Source organism: Mobula hypostoma, chromosome 4 (genome assembly GCF_963921235.1).
Source record: "Mobula hypostoma chromosome 4, sMobHyp1.1, whole genome shotgun sequence".
Lineage (NCBI taxonomy): Eukaryota > Metazoa > Chordata > Chondrichthyes > Myliobatiformes > Myliobatidae > Mobula > Mobula hypostoma.
Window position 1 is genome coordinate 37,347,591 of NC_086100.1, and position 25,973 is coordinate 37,373,563.

Genomic DNA, 25,973 nt, shown 5'->3' on the forward strand with positions numbered 1-25,973 from the left:
AGAGACGATTCAGGATTTCCCACAACAATGCATCCCAAATGAACAACTCTTAAGGAGGTTGAACCAACCAAGAAACCTGGAGAGTATTAGCTTGGGAGAGTAAACATGAAAGGTGGCAAAAGTTAATGGCAAACCCAAAGATTTGGAATAAATTCAGAAAAGTGGGACTATAAATTCAGAAAAGCAGGATACTTGGTAGTGTGGAGGAGCAGAGGGATCTGGGGCTACATGTCCACAGATCCCTGAAAGTTTTCTCACAGGTAGATAGGGTAGTTAAGAAAGCTTACATTGTTAGCTTTCATAAGTCGAGGGATAGAGTTTAAGAGTCGCGATGTAATGATGCAGCTCTATAAAACTCTGGTTAGGCCACAGTTGGAGTACTCTGTCCAGATCTGGTCGCCTCACTATAGGAAGGATGTGGAAGCATTGGAAAGGGTACAGAGGAGATTTACCAGGATGCTGCCTGGTTTAGAGAGTATGCATTATGATCAGAGATTAAGGGAGCTAGGGCTTTACTCTCTGGAGAGAAGGAGGATGAGAGGAGACATGATAGATGTATACAAGATATTAAGAGAAATAGATAGAGTGGACAGCCAGCGCCTCTTCCCCAGGGCACCACTGCTCAATACAAGGGGACATGGCTTTAAGGTAAGGGGTGGGAATTTCAAGGGGGATATTAGAGGAAGGTTTTTTTTACTCAGAGAGTGGTTGGTTCGTGGAATGCACTGCCCGAGTCAGTGGTGGAGGCAGATACACTAGTGAAATTTAAGAGACTACTAGACAGGTATATGGAGGAATTTAAGGTGGGGGGTTATATGGGACACAGGGTTTAAGGGTCGGCACAACATTGTGAGCCGAAGGGCCTGTACTGTGCTGTATCATTCTATGTAAATGATAATACAAGAGAAAATGTGTAGGAGGTCAAACTGTCAAGAAACAAAGTTTAACATTAAATATATAAAGATAAAGAAAGAAATCAAAGTGAACATGGGCCCCATTGGACATTCAGTTGAGGAGGAGGAGATGGCGGCGTAACGCAGCATGCGCGGCCTCTCCAGTGAATGATATCTGTAACCTGTCAAGTAGGGAACCGTGCACAGTTCTGATTTGATGGAGACAGACGTGAGAGTACGGAGGAATATCTGGAGAAATTTCTGAAATGTCCGCTTCGCTGCCACTGCTACTATGTGGTAACCGGAATCTCCGGAGTAGAAGGCCCCTAATCCTCAGCTTTGCTTGTTTCAGCGGCCGGGGCCAAGTCAAAGGCGCTTGGCAGAGGATGGCGCTCGGGAGGCTGTATCGGAGGGGCTGGTTGGATGGACGGACTCGGTGTTGGCTGTGGTTAGCTGCTTCCAAGGCATCGGCAGTTGTCGGCGCCTTGGAGGTTTATGGCAGGGAGTTTCTCCCTTTTGCCGTCTGCTATCGGGGACTTGGGAGTCAATCGGGACTTGAGACTTTTTTTTTAACCATGCCCATGGTCTGTTCTTTATCAACTTATGGTATTGTTTTGCACTGCTGTAACTATATGTTTTAATTATGTGGTTCTGTCAGTGTTAGTCTTTGGTTTGTCCTGTTTTCTGTGATATCACTCTGGAGGAACATTGTATCATTTCTTAATGCATGTATGCATTTCTAAATGACAATAAAAGAGGACCGAGTGTTCACATAATCTAAAAAAATGGTTATGGGGAATAAAGTAAATGCACAGAAGTTAAACGTATATTTTGCATCAGTATTTTACAGCAAAAGTGACTACAGATATCCCACTGATACTTTTCACTGTATCTCAGTACATGTGACAGTAATAAACTAATTTACATGCAGTGCTACATTAATTCTTAGTAAGTTCACCACATTCATAAAACATGCTATCAAGTCTATTAAAAGCCTTAAATGAGTATTGTGGTAAGATTTAAAGCAGCTGAATAGGTTAGTTTTCTATTTCTTAAAGACTCCTTTCAAACTTTCAAGTGACAGGCATTTATCACTGCCCTTTAAGAGCCTCAAGTTCTTTTTCATTCATCCAGTTGCATCAATCATTTAAACATCTCATCCTACCTGTTAGAAGACTGAGGATATGTCCATCTGTATTTAGTGGATAACCAACAGTCACCTCATCAAACTCCCATAAAAACTCTTGCTCCTCCACCCAGAACTCTCCCTCTTCTGCCAAAGACATCAACCGTGCAGCCACAGCTACATCAACTTTGTTCCAACCATCACCCCTATTAACAAAAATAGCACCAATTATAAATAAGTATATGTTTATAATGAACAACCTGTTCATCTAGTTTAACATAAAAAATTAGTGTAGACTTTAAGATTTAAGAACTCTAGGTGGAACAGAGGGTTTAAAGGTACGAATTCAATTTCAATGCCTCCTTACTTTTGTGTAATATTTGATTTTAGTTATATTAAGATCATGAAAATCTTACATCACTAAAGGCGAGGAACAATAATTGCAGAATGGTTGGGAACTGGGAAAACGATAGGAATGTCCAGATAATTAATAACTTGTACTGCTTATAGGCATGAGAAAATAAAGATTGACACAGTTTTACTTTCTGAGATGGATAGGGGAACAGAAATCCCAGTTCTGGTTGTGAAGCTGCTAAATTCGGCAGAACAGTTGAGGCAGCAAAGATGTACTCAAGAGAAGCAAGGGAAAGGGAGGAAGTTTGGACATTTATTACTCTGTGAAAAGGTGAGGAATTCTCCATTACAGTAGTTCAGTGCAGTTAGCTCCTTTGCACACTGAGGCATTAATTTTCAGGTAATTTCCCTGGTTGTTCTTAGCTAAGCAGAGCTTTTGCCCATTGGAACAACATCTGTTTTTAAACAAGTCAGGTTTATTGTTGAGTGTGTTAGAACAAGGGGGTGTATTGAGATGAAGTAAAGTTCCAATAAAAACCTTCTCAATGAATGTGCCCAGAGGATCTGCTGTGAATATGTTCTTCATTAAAGAATGTTCTCAAGATGAAACTCAATTTATCCACTGGTTATAAAACAACCTCGTGCTCTGACTTGATTTAATATTAAAATACTTTGCCTAAATTTAGAAAAGATTCATTGTTCAATTTCTGAATCTAACCAAGATTTTCAAAATTTGTGGGGGCCGTTTTTAAATTATTTTCATAATCTTTGACTTCTTGTTAAAGGTACAGAAGTTGGTTAATAGTATATTTTATTATCTGATAAGGTTTTTTTTCTCTCCCCCCCAAACAGCTTCGACTTTAATAGTGGGTATAGATCTCTTTTTTTTTAATAAAACTGTTTATATTCTAATATACAAATTAATCTAATCTATATGAATATAGGGTAAGAAGTTCGTTAATGTGATTCAATATACTGCATCTGGTATTACTATATTTTTTCTTTTGTTTTATAATATGTATTCTCTTGGACTCTGTATTCTTCTCTATAGAAATCAATAAAAATATTGAAAAAGAAAAAGAAAACACTTGTACCAGTGTGGGTCATTATTGCCTAGGTGGTATAGCATTGAAATAAAATGAAAGGCAAAACATCTTCTCGAAATATTTGAAAGACAATATTTACTGTGTTACCCTTCCTGCCAGGAGCCATTCCAACATCTTCTATCCCACATGTTTCTTATCCTTAGCAAATTGATGCAATCACCTTCCAGTCCGACAACTTGCTTCACATCAGTAACAGTGAAGGCATGAAATTCTGCACGATCATTGGATCCTGCAGGTCAGATGGTATAAAATAACTTCATACTTTGTCAAATTTAATCCCTATCAATCATCTCACTGACTTCTTTCAATCCAACTGTAGTTACTTTCCACTTTTGCAACTATTGACTTTACCTTTGGTGGACTCATGAACAGAGCAACTTATAAAGCTTTTATCTTTCAAATCCTTCATCAACTGGAATTTTGATTTTGCCGAGAAGTTGACATGGTCACTGTTTTTTCTATAACTCTTTAGAGTCCATCGATCAGTCAGCCCTGCTGTGATGTCCACCAGAGCTTCACCAACTTGTCCAGCCCAGAGCATTTCATAGCAACCATGGAGTCTTTAAAAAGTACAGTATACAGATATTTGTATCAATATCATCACCATATACTATGTAATTGAAAGTCATCTTGTGTCCAAGATACAACACTAAACATATTTGAATTATAGCCACACAATACTTTAAAAATAGAAGGCAGATTTCCGAGTGATAAACATTGGTCAATTTTACCTTGGAAATTGAAAGTAGTAAGCTTCAGGCTTTTAAACTGCTAACAAGGATTTTTAAGCCATTTGTACTCAAATTTGTCTTAAATAGCAGGGGTTCCCAACTTGGGGTCCACGGACCCCTCAGTTAATGGTAAGGCTCCATGGCATAAAAAAAGTTTGGGAACCTCTGTTAAAAAGGAACAGGTCTTATTTGCAGTTAGTAGGGCCGATGAATGACCCTTTTTCTACAAAGTGGTGGAAGGTAGGGCAAGTGTCAATAAAGTAATTAGAAATGGTAAAAAGGTGAAGAGAGAATGAAAAATAGGAAACAAAAGAATCACCTTTTGGTAAGAGAAACATAGGGATCATAAAGCAGCAGAAAAGATCAAGAAGGCTTGGAGATTGAACAAAAACCTCATTCATCAGGGACACATCAAATTTATGATACTCCACTGGCCATGCTGATCTGTAGAAAAGGGAAGTTCCGAGACTTTAAGGACAAAGTAAACAAGATTTAGAGATAAAAAACATGGCCAAAAATTACCATAGCCCAGCAGAGTGCAAACAGTAAAATTCTGAATTTTAATCTTGAATGCATCAGTGCAAGCTTCAAATTAACATAGAGGTTAGTCCTAATTTTGTGCTTCATTCATTTTAGGAACCATTTGGTCCAATAAGACTATAGTTAACACAGGCTAATCCTTTGTATTAGCAGATTGCAATCATTTGAATTCCCTCACCAATATATTCTGACATCAGAATTTTGGCGAGCAGCTGTTTAAAAAAAACTCAGATTCTATATTCTAATAAATACCACACTAAAACAAGCATGCATCAGATTAACCTGAAAAACAGTTAAAAATATTATTTTCTCATTTATATAATGACAAGAAAACAATACGTTAAAGATTGCATATCGAGAATATCCATTCAAGGATGTGAACCCTTTCAGATGATCTCAATTCAAATGCGTTAAGTGTGCTGTAAAATATCACAATTAAACTTCAAGTCCGATTGCTAAAAGTTCCTTACTTGGCATATGCTTTTTCCAATAATGGTAACCAAAACACCTCTGCAGAGCGACAACGAGAAAAACAGAGCCTGCGATCGATACACGGCAACCGATCGTCTATTATAACTTCAACCCATTGCCCAAACTTCCAAAATCTACATTTTAAACATCCTGATTGTATCCATGAATCCTGGCCTGGGGGTATCACCTGGGTTATATGTAAGAGGATAAGATGTAGCATAAACAATATGAAGTTAAAAGCATTTTGACGAGAATGTTAACAGCATAATACTATTAAAAGAGGAGCAAGGTCTTTGAACAGCAAGATAATTCCAGCTCTAGAGTTCGGATGTTAAGTTAGCATCCCCAACTCACATATTTTCCTAATTATATCACAGCTTGCTGTATGCCTATCCTAAAGCCTAATTAAAGCAAAGAGAAGCTGTTGGAAGAACTCAGCGGATTAAGCAGTATCTGTTGGAGGGGGAAAAGGTAGGAGTGGTTACATAGAAACATAGAAAATAGGTGCAGGAGTAGGCCATTCGGCCCTTCGAGCCTGCACTGCCATTCAGTATGATCATGGCTGATCATCCAACTCAGAACCTTGTACCTGCCTTCTCTCCATACCCCCTGATCCCTTTAGCCACAAGGGCCATATCTAACTCCCTCTTAAATATAGCCAATGAACTGGCCTCAACTGTTACCTGTGGCAGAGAATTGCACAGATTCACCACTCACTCTGTGTGTGAAGAAGTTTTTCCTCATCTCAATCCTAAAAGGCTTCCCCTTTATCCTCAAACTGTGACCCCTCGTTCTGGACTTCCCCAACATCGGGAACAATCTTCCTACATCTACCCTGTCCAATCCCTTTAGAATTTTATATGTTTCAATCAGATCCCCCCCTCAATCTTCTAAATTCCAGAGAGTATAAGCCTAGTCGATCCAGTCTTTTGTCATATGAAAGTCCTGCCATCCCACGAATCAATCTGGTGAACCTTCTTTATACTCCCTCTATGGCAAGAATGTCTTTCCTCAGATTAGGGGACCAAAACTGCACACAATACTCCAGGTGTGGTCTCACCAAGGCCTTGTACAACTGCAGTAGTACCTCCCTGCTCCTGTACTCAAATCCTCTTGCTATGAATGCCAGCATACCATTGGCCTTTTTCACCGCCTGCTGTACCTGCATGCCCCCTTTCAATGACTGGTGTACAATGACACCCAGGTCTCGTTGCACCTCCCCTTTTCCTAATTGGCCACCATTCAGATAATAGTCTGTTTTCCTGTTCTTGCCACCATAGTGGATAACCTCACATTTATCCACATTAAATTGCATCTGCCATGAATTTGCCCACTCACCTAACCTATCCAAGTCACCCTGCATCCTCCTCACAGCTAACACTGCCGCCCAGCTTCATGTCATCCACAAACTTGGAGATACTGCATTTAATTCCCTCGTCTAAGTCACTAATATATATTGTAAACAACTGGGGTCCCAAATGGTTGGAGGAGAGAAGTAGTTGGTGCTTCAGTCAAAACTGTCAAGCCTCAGTCCTATTGTACCTGTTGTACTGACAGACTTGCTTAGTGAGCCAATGGATGTCAAAGACATTCACAGCATTCAAAACTTATTTGGGACCTGTTAAAATATAATCAATAAAAAAAATGAAAAGTACAAGACTGAAAAGCACAGAAGCACAAATGGCCATTCATGTAGAAATGTTCAAAAATGTTAATTTAAATAACTTAAATCAAATCATTAACCTACCTTGAAGAAGGCTCAGTGGGAACATTTCCCAGACTGAATGCTGGGAAATCTGTGGATGTCGGCTTTGCTCCGTCAGACTGCATGATACATCTGCCAGTGCAGCCCCAGGCTAGCAGTTTCCATTCAGGAACAGCCCAATTACGAGATTATGTGCAAGCAAGTTTGGTCAGATTGCAGCGTTAAATTCCATTATGAAGAGAGTCTGATAGAACAATAATTGTAGTTTTTCTCTAGTCATTTACAAATGCAGAATGCTGCCCTCGTTCCATTTTATCAATCATATCATTGGAGTGGATACCCATGTCATATCAAATCATGAAAACCAGGTTCCAAGATGCAAGCAGAAGCTTTCCTGGACCATTTTACTGACCCACGATAGATAAAATCACATGGCATTTCCTGCTAATTTGACATCTCCAACAAATATTAAAACATGTGCCATGTACTTGCAATTCATGAAATTTACTTTAAGTAATTAAATCAAATTTAGATATTCTTACAGAAAATTTGAAGGTTGTTTAAACCACCTGATCATTTATTATATTATTAAATCACTTCTGGTTTCATTAGTTTCAAAAGGACCTTCCTTCTCTTTTGTAAGCAGCTTAGACTGTACACGCTGATATCATTGTCAGTATTGAGTTAAACAGTGAGGATGCTACAAAAGTAGTTCATTTAATAATCAGGAACTAATAGATCATAAATTTAAAATGGGAAAAGTTACGTTACTGCTAAAACCAATCTAAAGCCTCATTGGATAATTTCATGTTCAGTCTAACAAAAAAAATCGTGTTTTCCAGCTGCATTCATTTTCTACTGAAACATGCCATTTTATGTAGAGGATCCAATTTAATCCAAGATCTCGACAGCATCAACGAATTAATATTGCAATATTTTTAATTATTTTCTTAAAGAACAGACATAGTTAAAAGTTGCACAGCTATAAAGCATTTCATATCAATATGTCTTACTTAAGTGAACAGCTTCTGAACTGTTGCCACTCTAGTAAAGATACATGGAAGACAATTTGCATAAAAATCTCCCACAAACAGCAATATGATGATGATCAGGTAACTCTTTTTGGTGCTGGTTGAAGAATAGAATGATAGAAACTTTGTCTTTCTGCTGAAAAGAGTATACAAACTTTCTTATATGCACAATAACACTTTCAACACTACATGCTCCTTCACAGAGCAAGACTAGAGTTTGTACTCAAGTTCCTGGACAAGTACCTGATTTACAAATGAGATACCTCATATTGTTCATGTTTGTTTCACTGTTACAAAATAATCAGCCAGACAAAAACAGTATTAAGCTTCACAGTAAATTCTAAATATATAAACAATATTACAGTCCTTGAATGCTGAAAAAACTACATGATAATAACCTATTATTTAGTAGGACTAATGATGGAGTTAAATGGAAACTCATTTAGAAGCAAATTTTATATGTGTTCAAAAGAATGAAATTCGAAGTTTTGTTTGAAACTAAAAATGCAGTTTGAGAGAGAGAAGATAAAGTCAGATGTATCAGTATTACAGTGGAGTGAGGGGAATTACAGAGATATGAGAGGGGAACTGGCCAAAGTTGATTGGAAGGGGACACTAGCTGGGATGAAGGCAGAGCAGCAATGGCTGGAGTTTCTAGGAGCATTTTGGAAAGCACAGGATAGATGCATCCCAAAGATGAAATAATTCTAGTGGGAGTATGAGGCAACTGTGGCTGACAAGGGAAGTCAAAACAGCATAAAAGCTAAAGAGAGGGCATATAATATAGCAAAACGTAGTGGGAAGTTAGAGGATTGGAAGCTTTCAAAAACCAACAAGGCAGGTAAAAAAGTCATTAAGAAGGTAAAGATGGATATGAAAGTAAGCTAGTCAGTAATATTAAAGAGGATACCAAAAGTTGGGTGAGGAATGGATAGCACAAACAGTATATGAGCTTGGGTGAGGCAGGGTTGATGTGGTGATAAGCAATTGACATGTTAACACTGGAATTATAGTAATTGCTTAATCAGAGCAAGTTGACATGTATTCCCTACCTGTTTTTTTACCCCTTCACCCACCTGCTCTTCCAACTTCAACCCCTCCCTTTCCCCACCTGACCATCAATCTTCACTCTTCCCCAGTTCACCTGTCTTGTGTCAACCCTTCCTTTCTCCTCTTCATACCAGCTGTATTCCCTCTCCAATCTCAGTCCTGACGCAGGATCTCAACACAAAATGTCAACAAATCCTTTCTCTCCACAGATACTGCTCAATCTGCCGACTTCCTCCAGTAGTTTGATTTTTGTTGATGAACGTTTCAATCACTTTCTATTTTCAGTTCAGATTTCCAGCATCTGCCATTTCCTGATTTTCACTTTTGAAGGGCTGGTACTTCCAGGGCCATGTGACAAGCAACTTTCCCCACAGCAACGTGGTAACTACATAATCTGCGTGGGTTCAGATGGAAAGATATATATACTGATCAGGGCACAACAGGGAGCTAATGCTTACATCTTCAAAACTGACCACATCTGCCCCAGAAGTTCAATACCACATGTGGGAGAAAGCACCTCCAGTAACAACATCCTGCATTTCTACCTTAAGGCTCAGCTTTCTGGACCGATGTTTGAATCCACATTTTCTAAGCCAAAAGACCATAAGATATAGGAGCAGAATTAGGCCATTTGGCCCATTGAGACTGCTCCAGCAAGGATCAGATGGGTCTATTGAGAAATATAGGGAAGCAAGAAAGGAGCTTAAGAAGGGGCTGAGAATAACAAGAAGAGGGCATGAGAAGGCCTTGGCAAGTAGGGTAAAGGAAAACCCCAAGGCATTCTTCAATTATGTGAAGAACAAAAGGATGACAGGAGTGAAGGTAGGACCCATTAGAGATAAAGGTGGGAAGATGTGAGGCTGTGGAAGTGAGCGAGGTCCTCAATGAATACTTCTCTTCGGTATTCACCAATGAGAGGGAACTTGATGGTGAGGACAGTATGAGTGAGGTTGATGTTCTGGAGCATGTTGATATTAAGGGAGAGGAGGTGTTGGAGTTGTTAAAATACATTAGGATGGATAAGTCCCCGGGGCCTGACGGAATATTCCCCAGGCTGCTCCATGAGGCGAGGGAAGAGATTGCTGAGCCTCTGGCTAGGATCTTTATGTCCTCGTTGTCCACAGGAATGGTACCAGAGGATTGGAGGGAGGCAAATGTTGTCCCCTTGTTCAAAAAAGGTAGTAGGGATAGTCCAGGTAATTATAGACCAGTGAGCCTTACGTCTGTGGTGGGAAAGCTGTTGGAAAAGATTCTTAGAGATAGGATCTATGGGCATTTAGAGAATCATGGTCTGATCAGGGACAGTCAGCATGGCTTTGTGAAGGGCAGACTGTGTCTAACAAGCCTGATAGAGTTCTTTGAGGAAGTGACCAAGCATATAGATGAGGGTAGTGCAGTGGATGTGATTTATATGGATTTTAGTAAGGCATTTATATGGATTTTAGTAAGGCATTTGACAAGGTTCCACACGGTAGGCTTATTCAGAAAGTCAGAAGGCATGGGATCCAGGGAAGTTTGGCCAGGTGGATTCAGAATTGGCTTGCCTGCACAAGGCAGAGGGTCGTGGTGGAGGGAGTACATTCAGATTGGAGGATTGTGACTAGTGGTGTCCCACAGGGATCTGTTCTGGGACCTCTACTTTTCGTGATTTTTATTAATGACCTGGATGTGGGGGTAGGGGGGTAGGTTCTATGTTCCACAATTTTATCATGGCTGATCCAATTATCCTTTCAGCACCATTCTCCTGCCTTCTCCCCATATCTCTTCATGCCCTGACCAATCATGAATCTATCAACCTCTGCCTTAAATACACATAAACACTTGGCTTCCACAGCTGCCAATGGCAAGGAATTCCACAGATTTATCACTCTCTGGTTAAAGAAATTCCTCCTCATCGCCATTCTAAAAGGATGCCCCTTTATTCTGAGGCTGTCTCCTCTGGTCTTAGACTCTCCCACCATAGGAAACATCCTCTCCACATCCATTCTATCATGGCCTTCCACCATTCGATAGGTTTCAATGAGGATTCCTGAGAATACAGGCCCAGAGCCATCAAATGCTCTTCACATGACGAGCCACTGAATTCAGGAAGCATTTTTGTGAACCTCCTTTGAACCCTCTCTAGTGTCAGCACATCCTTTCTAAGATAAGGGGCCAAAAACTGTTAGACCATAGAACATGGAAATCTACTGCACATTACAGGCCCTTCAGCCCACAATGCTGCACCAACCATGTAACCTACTCTAGAAACTGCCCAGAATTTCTCTACCACATAGCCCCCTATTTTTCTAAGCTCCAGGTACCCATCCAAGTGTCTCTTAAAAGACCCTATTGTATCTGCCTCCACCGGCATCACCAGCAGTGCACTCTGTGTGAAAAACTTAGCCCTGTCATCCCCTCAGTACCTAGTTCCAAGCACCGTAAAACCATGCCCCTCATGATAGCCATATCAGCCCTGGGAAAAGGCCTCTGACTATCCACACGATCAATGCCTTTCATCATCTTATACACTTCTATCAGATTATCTCTCATCCTCTGTCACTCCAAGGAGAAAAGGCCAAGTTCAATTAACCTATTCTCATAAGGCATGCTCTGCAATCCAGGCAATATCCTTGAAAATCTCCTCTGCACTCTATCTATAGTATCCTCATCCATCCTGTAGTGAGGTGACCAGAACTGAACACAGTACTCCAAGTGGGGTCTGACCAAGGTCTTATATAATTGTAACATTATTTCACGGCTCTTGAACTCAATCCCACGGTTGATGAATGCCAACACACCATACACCTTCTTAAAAACACTGTCAACCTGCACAGTAGCATTGAGTGTCCTATGAACATAGACCCAAAGATCTCACTGATCCTCCACACTGCCAAGAGTCTTACCATTAATACTACATTCTGTCTTCAAATTTGACCTACCAAAATGAACCACTTCACACTTAACTGGGTTGAACTCCATCTACCACTTCTCAGCCCAATTCTGCATCCTATTGATGTCCCGCTGTAACCACTGACAACCCCCCAGACTATCCACAGCACCCCCAACCTTTGTGTCATCAGCAAACTTACTAACCCACCCTTCTACTTCCTCATCCAGGTCATTTAGAAATAAAAATAATCACAAAGAGGAGGGGTCCCAGAACAGATCCATGCAGATCAAGTCTGGTCACTAACCTCCATGCAGAAAACGAATCATCTACAACCACCCTTTGCCTTCTGCGGACAAGCCAATTCTGAATCCACAAAGCAAGGTCTCCTTGGGTCCCATCCCTCCTTACTTTCTGAATAAGTCTTGCATGGGGAACATTATCAAATGCCTTACCGAAATCAATATACACTACATCTACTGCTCTAAACCTCATCAATGTGTTTTGTTAACTCCTCAAAGAATTCATTCAGGCTCATAAAGCACAACCTGCCCTCGACAAAACCATGCTGACTATCTCTAACCAGATTATCCAAATGCTCATAAATCCTGCCTCTCAGGATCTTCTCCAACAAATTGCCTACCACTGAAGCAAGACTCACTGGTCTATAATTTCCGGGTTATCTCTACTCCCTTTCTTGAACAAGAGAACATTTGCAACCCTCCAAATCCTCCGGTACTTCTCCCATCCATATTGACGATGCAAAGATCATCACCAGAGGCTCAGCAATCTCCTCACTCACTTCCCACAGTAGCCTGGAGTACATCTCACCCGGTCCAGGTGACTTATCTAACTTAATACTTTTCAAAAGTTACAGCATATCCTCTTTCTTAATGTTTATATGCTCAAGCATTTCAGTCTACTGTAAGTCGTCCCCACAATTGCCAAGGTCCTTTTCCCTGGTGAATACTGAAGCAAAGTATTCATTAAGCACTCCATTACCCCCTCCAACTCCATGCACACATTTCCACTATTGCACCTGAATGGTCCTATTCTCACATGGCTCATCCTCTTGCTCTTCACATACCTGTAGGGATGTCTTGGTGTTTTCCCTAATCCTGCCAAGGCCTTCACATGGCCCCTTCTGGCTCTCCTAATTTCATTCTTAAGCTCCTTCCTGACAACCTTACAATTTTCTATAAAATCTAGAAAACAATACTTCAAGTGAGACCTCATCAGTGCTTTATAAAGTCTCAACAAAAGTGCAATCAAAAAATTACACAATCAAAGAGTGATTGAATATTACCTGTCCTCACTTGTTCTTTTGCTGATTTTGAAGAATGGTACTCCACTACCAGTGGTGTTCATATATTTTGAAGATAAGAAGTTGTGGACAAACTAATATACTGCCTACAGCATCAATATATTTAAACGCAAACAACAGGAATTCTGCAGATGCTGGAAATTCAAGCAACATACATCAAAGTTACTGGTGAACGCAGCAGGCCAAGCAGCATCTATAGGAAGAGGCGCAGTCGACGTTTCAGGCCGAGACTAACTTGTCCTGACGAAGGGTCTCGGCCTGAAACGTCGACTGCGCCGCTTCCTATAGATACTGCTTGGCCTGCTGCGTTCACCAGCAACTTTGATGTATGTTGCATCAATATATTATTGGTTTCCTAACTAAAGCAGCCGCTAATTTGGAGTCTCTTATCCCCAGCCCTAAAACAGCTGTCAAAGTAGAAGGTAACAGAATCACAGGTAAACATTCTGCATTCACTTTATCAGCAGCATTATTAGATTCAATTGAAATACCTTTTCTAACAAAAATCTGTTTTTATGCAAAGTTTCACAAGCACACAAGAACCAGCAATCTCCCAAAAGGCCTTGCTTGATCTGTCCATCCTGCAGTTTTTTGGGGAATAACTGAGGAGATTTGGAGATTTCCTAAAAAAAAAATTCCAAGCAAACAAAGTCGAGGTCAGCAGAAAACTCAGGCTCTAACATTTATAACATACAAAAAAAACCTCTTCAACCGGTCCTTAAAAATGTGCACATAAAAATAATGCAATTCTTAGGTGGGTTCAAGATTAAAGTCAAAATTAAGCTAATTCACATTTCAACAAGTTACTTTATTCAGATATTTAAAAGATGAGACATGCAAAGTTCTTTGTCAATTAAAATATTATCCACATGCACAAAGACTCTAAGCCCAAATGTGCCTTTGTAAGCTGATGTGTTCAATTATCACTCACCTGATACTTCCAATAAATTTTGGAAATCTTCTTAACTATACATTTTTCTTAAGCTGCTACTGATTCTGTTTTCATCATCCTTTCTGGCATATATACAACTTCTCATCACCTCTGATTCATTTGACAGTTCATGTAAATTTGGTATCAACATTTCAGCCAATAGAAAGAGCTTAACTTTAATCATAGTGACAAAACTCATTATGATTTTGACCATCATAATTAAATAACTCCATAGTAGACCAGGGTTTCCCAACCCCCTTGGTTAATGATAAGGATCCATGGCATAAAAGGAGGTTGGGAACCCTTGCAGTATAGAGGAGCAATCTTAGCTTCCCTCACTAATCATATGCTCTTGTTTTTATTCCTGTTAGATTGCCCTGAAATCCTCTCCAATCTTTCGGAATCAAGTTGACTATCACTAGCATATGTCGTGAAATTTGTTGACTTTGCTGCAGCAGTACAACGCATTACGTAGTAATAGAGAATTTAATTTTTTTTCTCCTCTCCTCACCCCTTATGGGTGGTGTGTATGTATGAGAGGCCTGGGAACTTGGGGGTTCACGCAGTATCCTCACTGTTCTTAGTAGTGTGCTATTCTGGACCAAGATCTCAGATGTTGTTTTAGGGATTTGTTGGAGCCACTCTCCCAGTCCAGGTGTCACAGCTCCAAGTGCTCCTATCACCACTGGGATTACTCCGGCTTTAAACTTCCACATCCTTTCTATCCACCCTTTCAAGCCTTGGTATTTCTCCAGCTTCTCATATTCTTTCTTCCTGATGTTACTGTCATTTGGGATTGCCACATCTATTACTATTGCTTTCTTGTATTGCTTGTTCCTATGTCTGGTTGGTTGGCCAGTACCTGCTTATCAGTCTGTGTTTAGAAGTCCCACAGGAACTTAGCTCTGTCGTTCTCCACTACCTTCTCAGGTGTTTCCCCATTTGGACTTGGGAGCGTCCAATCCATACTCAGTGCAGATGTTTCTGTACACAATTCCTGTAACATGGTTGTGCTGTTCAGTGTATGCTGTCCCTGCCTGCCTCTTGCTCCCTGCTACATTGTGCTGGATGGTTTCAGTGTATTCCTTGCACAGTCCGCATCTTGGGTCTTGTCTGGTGTGATAGACCCCTGCTTCTGTTGCTCTTGTGCTCAGCACCTGTCCTTGTGCAGCCATGAGCACTGACTCTGTGCTGTCTCAGGCCTGCCATTTCCAGCATTGGTAAGACTTTCATATGTCAGTCACTGCTGATATCTGGCGATGGTACATCCCGTGCAGTGGCTTGTCCTGCCATGGCCTCTGGTCCTCTGGCTCTGCTTCCACCCATTTCCATGTCCCCTACCTGCCGTCTGAGGTATTCTTCTAGCAGATCGTCTTTAGGGGCCATCTTCCTGACATACTCATGGATATTTCCCATTTCTTCCAGGACTGTGGCTTTGACACTTTGGAAGGTGAGAGTTCAATTCCAATGGCATCTGTAAGGATTCCCCATGAAAGGCATGGATTTCCTTGGGGTGCTCTAGTTTCCTCCCACAGTCCAAAGATGTACTGGTTAATAGGTTAATTAGTAAATTGTCCCTTGAGCTAGATTTAAATCGAGGTTTGCTGGGCAGCGTAGTTCAAAGGGCCTATTCCATGTTATATCTCAATCAATCAATACATACATACAGTAACTCTATACTTCCTGAGACGTGGGAGTGAAGATTTGATCCTCCTTCTAAAGGATGCTATCTATTACCATTCATATGACAATATGTTACTATCCTCTTCTATATTTCTAAGGTTTCTTTCGCCAAACATGTTAAAATTATGCCATGCTTGTGTAATCAAGGGGGGTGGGTGCCAGTGGCACTGTGTAATTAAATTATTTATGTGTTCTACACCCAAGAGTAATGTTATGACTTAAACTTTTCTCCTTTCTCTAGGACGATAATTTAATCAGCTCAGTATCATTGATGTTATTCAATCTGAGACAGCTATTGTGCAATAAACTATACAAAATGTATTACAGTACATTTACAAAATGTATTTATATGCAAGCAATGTAACCACCCAATAACCTCGCAAGCTCTTAAAGTATTCATGAAGTACATGCAAACCATACAGATTCACACCTGTGGTCGTAACCATGTAATTTTTTCACTGAATCTAGCAATGGGTGTAGAATAACTAGAAAAAAGTGACTTGCTGGTAGCAGGGAAGTCAACATCCTCAAACTGCGATCTCTGTGGGATCTCCATATCTGAAATGATCATTGTCACCGAGGCTCTCACACAAGTTGAAAGGAATCTCAGCAGTATGGGATTTTGTTTCCATCTGTTAGACTGAGAATAAAGATAAACCATTATGATGTTAAAAGAGATAAATTAAAAGGTTATTTTTATTTGTCACATGTACATCGAAACAGAGTGAAATGCATCACTTGTATCAACAACTAACCCAATCCGAAGGTGTGCTGGGGGCAGCCTGTAAGTGTGCCATGCTTCTGGCACCAACTTACTAACCCTAACCTTATGCTTTTGGTATGTGGGAGGAAACTGGTGCACCTGGAGGAAACCCACACAATCACAGGGAGAACATGCAAACTCCTTTTTGACAGCAATGGGAATTGAACCCTGATCTTCCAATCGCTGGTGCCGGAAAGCATGCCAGCTTGGGCAGAAACAATGAATAATATTCTTCCAATTTTGGATGAATGATCAGGAAAAATGTATCACAACAGTAAAAGAAGTTTTTTTTTTAATTCACATGGCAACACAAGATAATTATAGATGAGAATATCTATTTAGATCATCTTCACCCATTTAGAAAGGGCAATAATATTCTTCTGGAAACAATTATTAATTATCCAATCCCAATTTTTATGTCAAATCCACACTACCCTTGCTCTAATTCTATATCGTTGACAAAGTGCCAAATATGAGGCCGCTAAACAAGAACCTGTGTATTAGAGGAAAGATCCTAGCATGAACAGAAGATTGGCTGACTGGCGGGAGGCATAAGGTGGGGTCAAAGGGGGCCTTTGCTGGCTGCCTGCCAGTAATTAGTGGTGCTCTGCCAGGGTCAATGTTGAGTCTGCAGCTTTTTACGTTACATGTTAACGATGTGGATTATGGAATTGATGACTTGGTGGTCAAGTTTGCAAATGATACAAAGATAAGTGAAGGGGTAATTAGTATTGAGGAAGCAAGGAATCTGTAGAAGGACATAGATACATAGGAGAATAAGCCAAAAAGTGCCAGATGAAATACAGTGCAGGAAATGGTCATGTGCTTTGGTAGAAGGAATAAATAGGAAGCAAATTCTAAATGGGAAACAAATTCAGAAAGCAAAATTTCAAAGGGACTTGGGAGTCCTAATGTAGGATGCCCTAAAAGTTAATTTGTAGGTTGAATCAGTAGTAAGGGAGGCAAATGCATTCACTTCAAGAAGACCAGAATATAAAATGCAAGGATGTAATGCTGAGGCTTCATAAGGTATTAGTCAGACCACACCTGGACTACGGTGAATGGTTGTGGGCCCCTTATCTAACAAAGGATGTACAGCATTGGAGAGGGTGCCGAGGAGGTTTTCAAGAATGATCCCAGGAATTAACATATGAGGAGCATTTGATGGCTGTGGGCCTGTTCTCACTGGACCTTAACAGAATGAGGGAGGGTTTCACTGAAACCCTCTGTATGTTAAAAGGCCTAGATAGAGTGGACATGGAAAGGACGTTTCAATAGTCGGCAAGTCTAGGACCAGAGGGCACAGCCTCAGAAGGACGTGCTTATTTCTTTATCCGGGGTGCTGAATCTGTGGAATTCATTGCCACAGACCGCTGTGGAGGCCAAGTCATTGGGCATACTTAAAGTGGAAGTTGATAGGTTCTTGGTTCATAAGGGCGTCAAAGGTTACAGGGAGAAAGCAAGAGAATTGGGATGAAAAAAAATAGATCAGTCATGATTGAATAGCAGAGCAGCCTCGATAGTTTGAATAGCCCAATTCTGCTATGTCTTACGGTCTTAACTTTGTGGTTTAGCAGAGATCTGAAGCAAATTGACTAAATACTTGTCCCTCCAATATGCATTTAAATGTTGAGCTAAATGACCAAGGCAGGAAGGTTCAGAACAAGGATCTCTAATGCAGAAAGCATTAGTTACATTAGCTTTACTGTCCAAATTTCTCTGCCATATCATACTCCATATAATGTTTACATTACAACTTGGTTTCAGTTGAACTCATTAATATGTATCAAGAACTGGTAAAAGTTTTAAATAGTTAATGTATATGGGTTTATTTTTCTTTAACGTTTACATGGTTAAGGATGCTCTCAAGAGTAGAATTGTAGAAATCCAGATGTAATGTTAAAGGGGGGAATGTATTGGTTGCAAAGCTACTGTCTTTAACTTAAACAAGGGCAATTACAAAGCAATGATGGAAGAATTGTCCTGATTGGGCTGGCAAAATAGGCTATGAAGAAGTCACAGATATTTAAGCAATTAACTCACAACATTCAAAAGAAATTTATTTCAATCAGGAGAGACTCGAGAAAAATGAACTGAGGTTAATAAATAAATAATATTTTTAAAAAACTAAAGTATACAAAGCAGCAAAAACTGATGGTCAAGCAAGTTACTCTGAATTTCTCAGGAACAAGCAGTGGAGATACAAGGAACTAATAATGTGGGTGAGATATTTATGAGTGAACATACAAGAAATATTATAGGCATGATATATAATGGGTTCAACTGAAACCAAGTTGTAATGTAAACATTATATGGAGTATGATATGGCAGAGAAATTTGGACAGTAAAGCTAATGTAACTAATGCTTTGTGTAATGAACCAGAGGTGATTAGAGAGATAGAGGTGAAGGAACCCTTAGGAGACAGTGGGCATAACATGATTGAGTTCACTGTGAAATTTGAAGAAGAGAAGCCAAAATCCGATGTGTCGGTATTTCAGTGGAGTAAAGGAAATTACAGTGGCATGAGAGAGGAAATGGCCAAAGTTGACTGGAAAGGGACACTAGTGGGAAGGACGGCAGAGCAACAGTGGCTGGAGTTTATGCGAGAAGTGAGGAAGGTGCAAGACAGATATATTCCAAAAAAGAAGAAATTTTCGAATGAAAAAAGGATGCAACTGTGGCTGACGAGAAGTTAAAGCCAAAGTTAAAGCAGAGGGCATACAAGGAAGCAAAAATTAGTGGGAAGACAGAGGATTGGGAAGTTTTTAAAAAGCTTACAAAAGGAAACTCAGAAGGTCATTAAGAGGGAAAAGATGAACTATGAAAGCAAGCTAGCAAATAATATCAAAGAGGATACTAAAAGCTTTTTCAAGTATATAAAGAGTAAAAGACAGGTGAGAGTATATATAGGAAATGATGCTGGAGAAATTGTAATGGGAGATAAGGAGATGGCGGAGGAACTGAACGAGTATTTTGCATCAGTCTTCACTGAGGAAGACATCAGCAGTATACTGGACACTCAAGGGTGGCAGGGAAGAGAAGTGTGCACAGTCACAATTATGACAGAGAAAGTACTCAGGAAGCTGAATAGCCTAAGGGTAGATAAATCTCCCGGACCAGATGGAATGCACCCTCGTGTTCTGAAGGAAGTAGCTGTGGAGATTGCGGAGGCATTAGCGATGATCTTTCAAAAGTCGATAGATTCTGGCATGGTTCTGGAGGACTGGAAAATTGCAAATGTCACTCCGCTATTTAAGAAGAGGGCAAGGAAGCAAAAAGGAAATTATAGACCTGTTAGCTTGACATCGGTGGTTGGGAAGTTGTTGGAGTCGATTGTCAAGGATGAGGTTACAGAGTACCTGGAGGCATATGACAAGGTAGGCAGAACTCAGCATGGTTTCCTTAAAGGAAAATCCTGCCCGACAAACCTATTACAATTTTTTGAGGAAATTACAAGTAGGCTAGACAAGCGAGATGCAGCGGATGTTGTATATTTGGATTTTCAGAAGGCCTTTGACAAGGTGCCACACATGAGGCTGCTTAACAAGATAAGAGCCCATGGAATTACAGGAAAGTTACATACGTGGATAGGGTGCTGGCTGACTGGCAGGAAACAGCGAGTGGGAATAGAGGGATCCTATTCTGGTTGGCTGCCAGTTACCGGTGGTGTTCCACAGAGGTCCATGGTGGGGCCGCTTCTTTTTACGTTGTACATCAACGATTTGGATTATGGAATAGATGGCTTTGTGGCTAAGTTTGCTGATGATACAAAGATAGGTGGAGGGGCCGGTAGTGCTGAGGAAACAGAGAGTCTGCAGAGAGACTTGGACAGATTGGAAGAATGGGCAAAGAAGTGGCAAATGAAATACAGTGTTGGAAAGTGTATGGTTATGCACTTTGGCAGAAGAAATAAACAGGCAGACTATTACTTAAATGGGGAGAGAATTCAAAGTTCTGAGATGCAATGGGACTTGGGAGTCCTCATGCAGGATACCCTTAAGGTTAATCTCCAGGTTGAGTCTGTGGTGAAGAAGGCGAATGCAATGTCGGCATTCATTTCTAGAGGAAGAGAGTATAGGAGCAGGGATGTGATGTTGAGGTTCTATAAGGCACTGGTAAGACCTCACTTGGAGTACTGTGTACAGTTTTGGGCTCCTTATTTAAGGTAGGATGTGCTGACGTTGAAGAGGGTACAGAGAAAATTCACTAGAATGATTCCGGGAATGAGAGGGTTAACATATGAGGAACGTTTGACCGCTCTTGGACTGTATTCCTTGGAGTTCAAAAGAATGAGGGGGGACCTCATAGAAACATTTTGAATGTTGAAAGGCACGGACAGAGTGGATGTGGCAAAGTTGTTTCCCATGATGGGGGAATCTAGTACGAGAGGGCATGACTTAAGGATTGAAGGGTGCCCATTCAGAACAGAGATGCGAAGAAATTTTTTTAGCCAGAGGGTGGTGAATCTATGGAATTTGTTGCCACGGGCAGCAGTGGAGGCCAAGTCATTGGGTGTATTTAAGGCAGAGATTGATAGGTATCTGAGTAACCAGGGCATCAAAGGTTCTGGTGAGAAGGCAGGGGAGTGGGACTAAATGAGAGAATGGATCAGCTCATGATAAAATGGCAGAGTAGACTCGATGGGCCGAATGGCCAATTTCTGCTCCTTTGTCTTATAGTCTTATAAGAAGAGGGCAGCTTAAAGAAAAGTGAGAGCACTGGGAGTGAGGCAGAGAAAATAACGTATTTAGTGGCACAGTACATGTAGGCCCTTTCGGCCCCTGAAGACATGCTGCCCCAGCAACTCCACAACCCAAATTAACCCAAACCTAATCAAGGGACAACCTACAGTATCCAATGAAACCACCCGGTACATCTTTGGACAGTGGGATGAAACTGGAGCACCCGGGGAAAACCCTTGCATTCCACGGGGAAGAAGTATAGAGACTCCTTACAGAATGGCCCTGTGATTGAACCCTAGATAGCCCGAGCCGTGAGAGCATCGCGCCAATCACTCTGCCACCATGACATCCATGATGGAAATAGATCGGAAAATATGCTGCAGTGAGGGTATTTCAAACTCTTTTCTCTGAAAGTCTCTACTCCACAGACTAATGCACAAGATTTATTAAAATAAAGATTCGGGAATTGAGGGTATGTGGAACTGGCACTGAAGGGATGACGCCGGAATAGATCCGCCATCATCAAATGGCAGGGCTAGCCTGAGGAATCAAGTGGCCTCTATTTTCTGAGGTCTTGTTCCCTGTGAACCACTGTAGACACTGCAGATAGTAGATAGCTGCACCTTAATCTCAGTAAAATTATGAACATTGCACTGTCTAAGTCATCTTTAAATGACTACTTTGCAACCACTCCTTGCATCTTTTCTGGTCTGGCTTTACATCAGAACTGCAAGTCATCGTTGTTCTAAATCTGATTATTCAAGTCTGCTGCCCAGTATGATCTGACATACCCAAGAATGAATTATTAAAATGAAATAATCATACGATGAAAATAAATTAATGTGTAGATATTTTTGCTGATACTATCAACCTGTTGCAAGGACTTTTATATTTTTTTTCTACTGCATAATCTCCCTCAAACCTGAGATACGTTACTGTATCCGCCTGCATCACACTTCATCCCATGTATTGTCTAGTGTAATGCAAATAACCCTTTATCGAATATTGTAATATCTTTGTTAACGTAAATATCCTTTTCAGCGGAACACCAGGAATGCACGTTAATTAGACAGTTTGCCCCGGTTTTCGTACAGTAATAATTTGTAGTTGATATAAGAATATACTGAATTATATCTTTTATTATCTAACGTTTCTGACGATGCACTGTGTAAACGTTAAACCGTACAGCATCGACTCCCGTTGGGAGCCGCCGCCTCTCCACATCCTACCAGGCTTGCAATCACTCGAGCGCCAAGGATTCGGGGCCCGGAATTTCATACGCTTGCAGTCCGTGTCGGGTATCTGTATTAGCCTCAATTCAAACAGGACAATAGAAACAAAGCGTAAGATTTTAAACACGAAGTCGATTACCTGAGGTGGTAGCGGCAGAATCGGAGCGCACCTCCACATACACTTCCCTGCTTAGATGGCAAAAACTTTCAGTCATCATGATCCACTGAGATGGAGCTTGTGTAGCGTTCTTAAATATACCCACAGCTCCGCCTGTTGTAAACGCGAGCACAAACTTCCCCTAATGGCCAAGTGCTGACGCTAGCGGCGTATCAACCGTGATTCATCAAATATAACGGGGCAATCTCAAACTTGCATTTAATTGGGAGAAGGCGCATCCATAAGAAAGTTTGTAGAAAACAAATTTGAGGTGCGGTCTGTTCTGTAATTTAGAGAATATGGCAGCTAGCTTGTGCCCGGCGGGATTCCACAAGTAGCAGGGAGGAAATACTCAATGGGCAGAACTTCCGACCAACTTAAGTGCCAAATTTATATTTCATTTTGAACGATTCACTTGTGGCAATTTAATCGACCGAATCAAAGGTGATGACGAATCAGCATATAGGAGGGAGATTGAAAATCTGGCTGAGTTGTCGTCTTCTACTCTTCTCTCTTCGGTGGTCCATCGAAATCCGATGACGACGTCCTCTCCTTTAACGGTGAGATCTTTGATGCCTATACAGTCCTATCCTGGACCCACAAGCTCTATTGCAGATGGGACATGTATATGTGGTAGTGGTGGCAACCATGGCTGCATTTCTCCTGGCTCTCTTCTGCTGTCTTCTGGTTGCCTTTTCCATCTCCAGAATACGAACTCCGTCCTTACACAGCTGTTGCCAAGTGGCACGGTCAGCAGCAACGTCCTCCAGGTCCTCTGATCTGATCTTGTATTTCCTTAAAGCATTCTTCATCTGATCCTTATAGTGCTTCTTCAGCCCTCCAGCTGAGCGTCGACCATTATGCAGCTGGCCATTTAACACACTGTGGGGTAACCGACATGGCGGCCCTCACTCAGTGTCAGAAAGACCAAGGAGTTGATTATTGACTTCAGGAGGAAACCAGTCTTCACTGGGGAATCAGAGGTGGAGAGGACAACTACATTTAATTCCTCGGTGTTATCATTTCAAGGGGGTCTGTCCTGGGCCCAGCAAGTAAGTGCAATTACAATGAAATCATGGCAGCGCCTCTACTTCCTTAGGGGTTTACGAAGATTTGGCATGACATCGACAACTTTGATAAACTTCTGTAGATGAGTGATGTAGAGTATGTTGATTGGTTGCATCACGGCCTGGTATGGAAACAACAATGCTCCTGAACGAACAATCCTACAAAAAGTAGTGGCTATGGCCCATCCATGTCCATTAAAGCCCTCCCCACCCCATCACTGAGCACATCTACACAAAGCGCTATCACAAGAAAGCAGCATCGATCATTTTGGATCTCCCCCTCCCCTTCCCACTTTCAAATCTCTTACTAGCTCTTCCTTCAGTTAGTCCTGATGAAGGGTCTCGGCCTGAAACGTCGACTGCACATCTTCCTAGAGATGCTGCCTGGCCTGCTGCGTTCACCAGCAACTTTGATGTGTGTTGCTTGAATTTCCAGCATCTGCAGAATTCCTCGTGTATACAGTTACATCATCATTTGCAGGAAATGCTTACAATTCCTAATGCACAAAAATAGCTGAAACACAAAAACATTCTAACAAATAGCTCATACACATCTCAGCAGCAGACATAAGGGACTCCGGATACTGGAATGGTGGGTAATTCCGGTGAAAATTCAAGGAGCAAAGAAGCCCCCCCCCCCCGGCCACTCCCAACTATGTTCTGAATGTAAGGGCTTCTTCTTCCATGTTACTTGCTAAGGCTAATAATGAAATGGCTTCTCTGTAATGGTAACTGAGGTAATGTTCTCTGTGGCCACATGTTTGGGTTATAATTATTCATAACGGGACTTGTATTCATTTGCTAACCAATTGGGATAGATGTTATTCTGTCTGTATGAAAGCTGTTAGTTTGCGCAGGCTTGGGGGAGAAGGCGCGAAGAGGATGAAGAGGGAAGAGGTGGCTTGAGGAGATGGTTGCTGGACCCTCTGGGCATGGGCTCAGGGCGGGAGCCGAGGGGTGGACGACGAGCGGCGGAGGATCAGCGAAAGGGAATCCGTGAGTTCCAACGTTTGTGCACTGGACATGTTGATGAGATTATTGGCACCTTTTATTTGTTTTTCTTTTCTTTTGTTTCTCTACTAACCCCATACTTAAATATAAAATCTTAATCGTTTAACCACACATTGTAGACTGAATGTTATTTCGGGGTACTGATGTTACACGGGGGACACAACATACAGCATCCACCCAAACACGAATGCTAAAGTTTGGTCGGGGAGGGGGCGCCGCCCCTGAGATCATGCCACTAGATGCGAAAGTGTTACATGAAGAACTGTAGTAAGTGTGTGCACTGCCACTGAGCTCTGAACCAACACACTATTTACAGTCAGCAAAGCCCCACTTACGAGGTGAGCAGGTCTGGAATTGCCAAGGTTCCATGGGTGTTCCAAACATGGTGACATCTGATTAAAGTGAGTGCAGTCCCAGAAGGTTAAGATTTAATTTGCTTTATATTCTTTAAAGGATCAGAATACCAATGACAAAATGCCCTGCATTCCTTCAAGCATTGTCACAGGATTTAATTTTTACCTCCACCTGGGGAAGGAAAGGGAGCTGATCTAAAGATCTGCGGCTTCAAATGTGCAGCAAGTTCTCAGTATCATACAAGAGCAATAATTTAATCTTTGACAAAATCTGTTTCTGGATTTCAGTTTGGCATTCAACACTACTGTCCCACGGACCTTGGTGAACAAACTCCTACTCCCCAGACTAAATACACCACTGTGCATCTAGGTGTTTTGCTTCCCAACCAACAGACCTCAGATAGTCAGGATACACACCCACTTCCCCAGGGCTGTGTGCTGAGCCCATTGCTGTGAACTCTGCTCTCACATGACTGCATGGCAAAACACAGCCTTGTATCCCTTTTGCCAATCAACTTCCCAGCTCTTGGCTTCATCCCTCCCCCTCCTGTCTTCTCATATCATTTCGGGTCTCCCCCTGCCCCTCCCACTTTCAAACCTCTTACTACCTCTTTTTTCCGTTAGTCCTGACGAAGGGTCTCGACCTGAAACATCGACTGTACTTCTTCCTATATATGTTGCCTGGCCTGCTGCGTTCCACCAGCATTTTGTGTGAGTTGCTTAAAACTGAGAAACATAGTTTTTACATGAAAACCACCAACTCTTTGCTTTCTGGCCTCCAGTAGCTCCCAGGTAAGCAACATTACAATTACAAACAACTCTTTTTCATATCCTCTCATGAGATACACTAGTACTTGCCTTTAGCCTTAAAACCTTACCCATGTCTGTGCTCC

At 41.3% G+C, this 25,973-nt stretch overlaps 1 protein-coding gene across 2 annotated transcripts in view; it reads right to left on the reverse strand.

Moving 5' to 3' along the window:
- capn10 (calpain 10) overlaps window positions 1-22,948 on the reverse strand; it is a 42,190-nt gene extending 19,242 nt beyond the window's left edge. The window contains exons 1-7 of one of the 2 annotated variants that reach the window (XM_063045635.1): window positions 22,632-22,948; window positions 16,319-16,454; window positions 13,692-13,823; window positions 5,221-5,408; window positions 3,831-4,039; window positions 3,567-3,708; window positions 2,059-2,225 (exon numbers count right to left, since the gene is read on the reverse strand). In XM_063045635.1, coding sequence (XP_062901705.1) covers window positions 2,059-2,225; window positions 3,567-3,708; window positions 3,831-4,039; window positions 5,221-5,408; window positions 13,692-13,823; window positions 16,319-16,339 — 859 coding nt within the window. In that variant the 5' untranslated portion in view covers window positions 16,340-16,454; window positions 22,632-22,948. Of the gene's footprint in view, window positions 1-2,058; window positions 2,226-3,566; window positions 3,709-3,830; window positions 4,040-5,220; window positions 5,409-13,691; window positions 13,824-16,244; window positions 16,455-22,631 lie in introns of both variants that reach the window. The other variant, XM_063045634.1, reaches the window with a different exon arrangement.
- Between the last annotated feature and the right edge of the window lie 3,025 nt (window positions 22,949-25,973).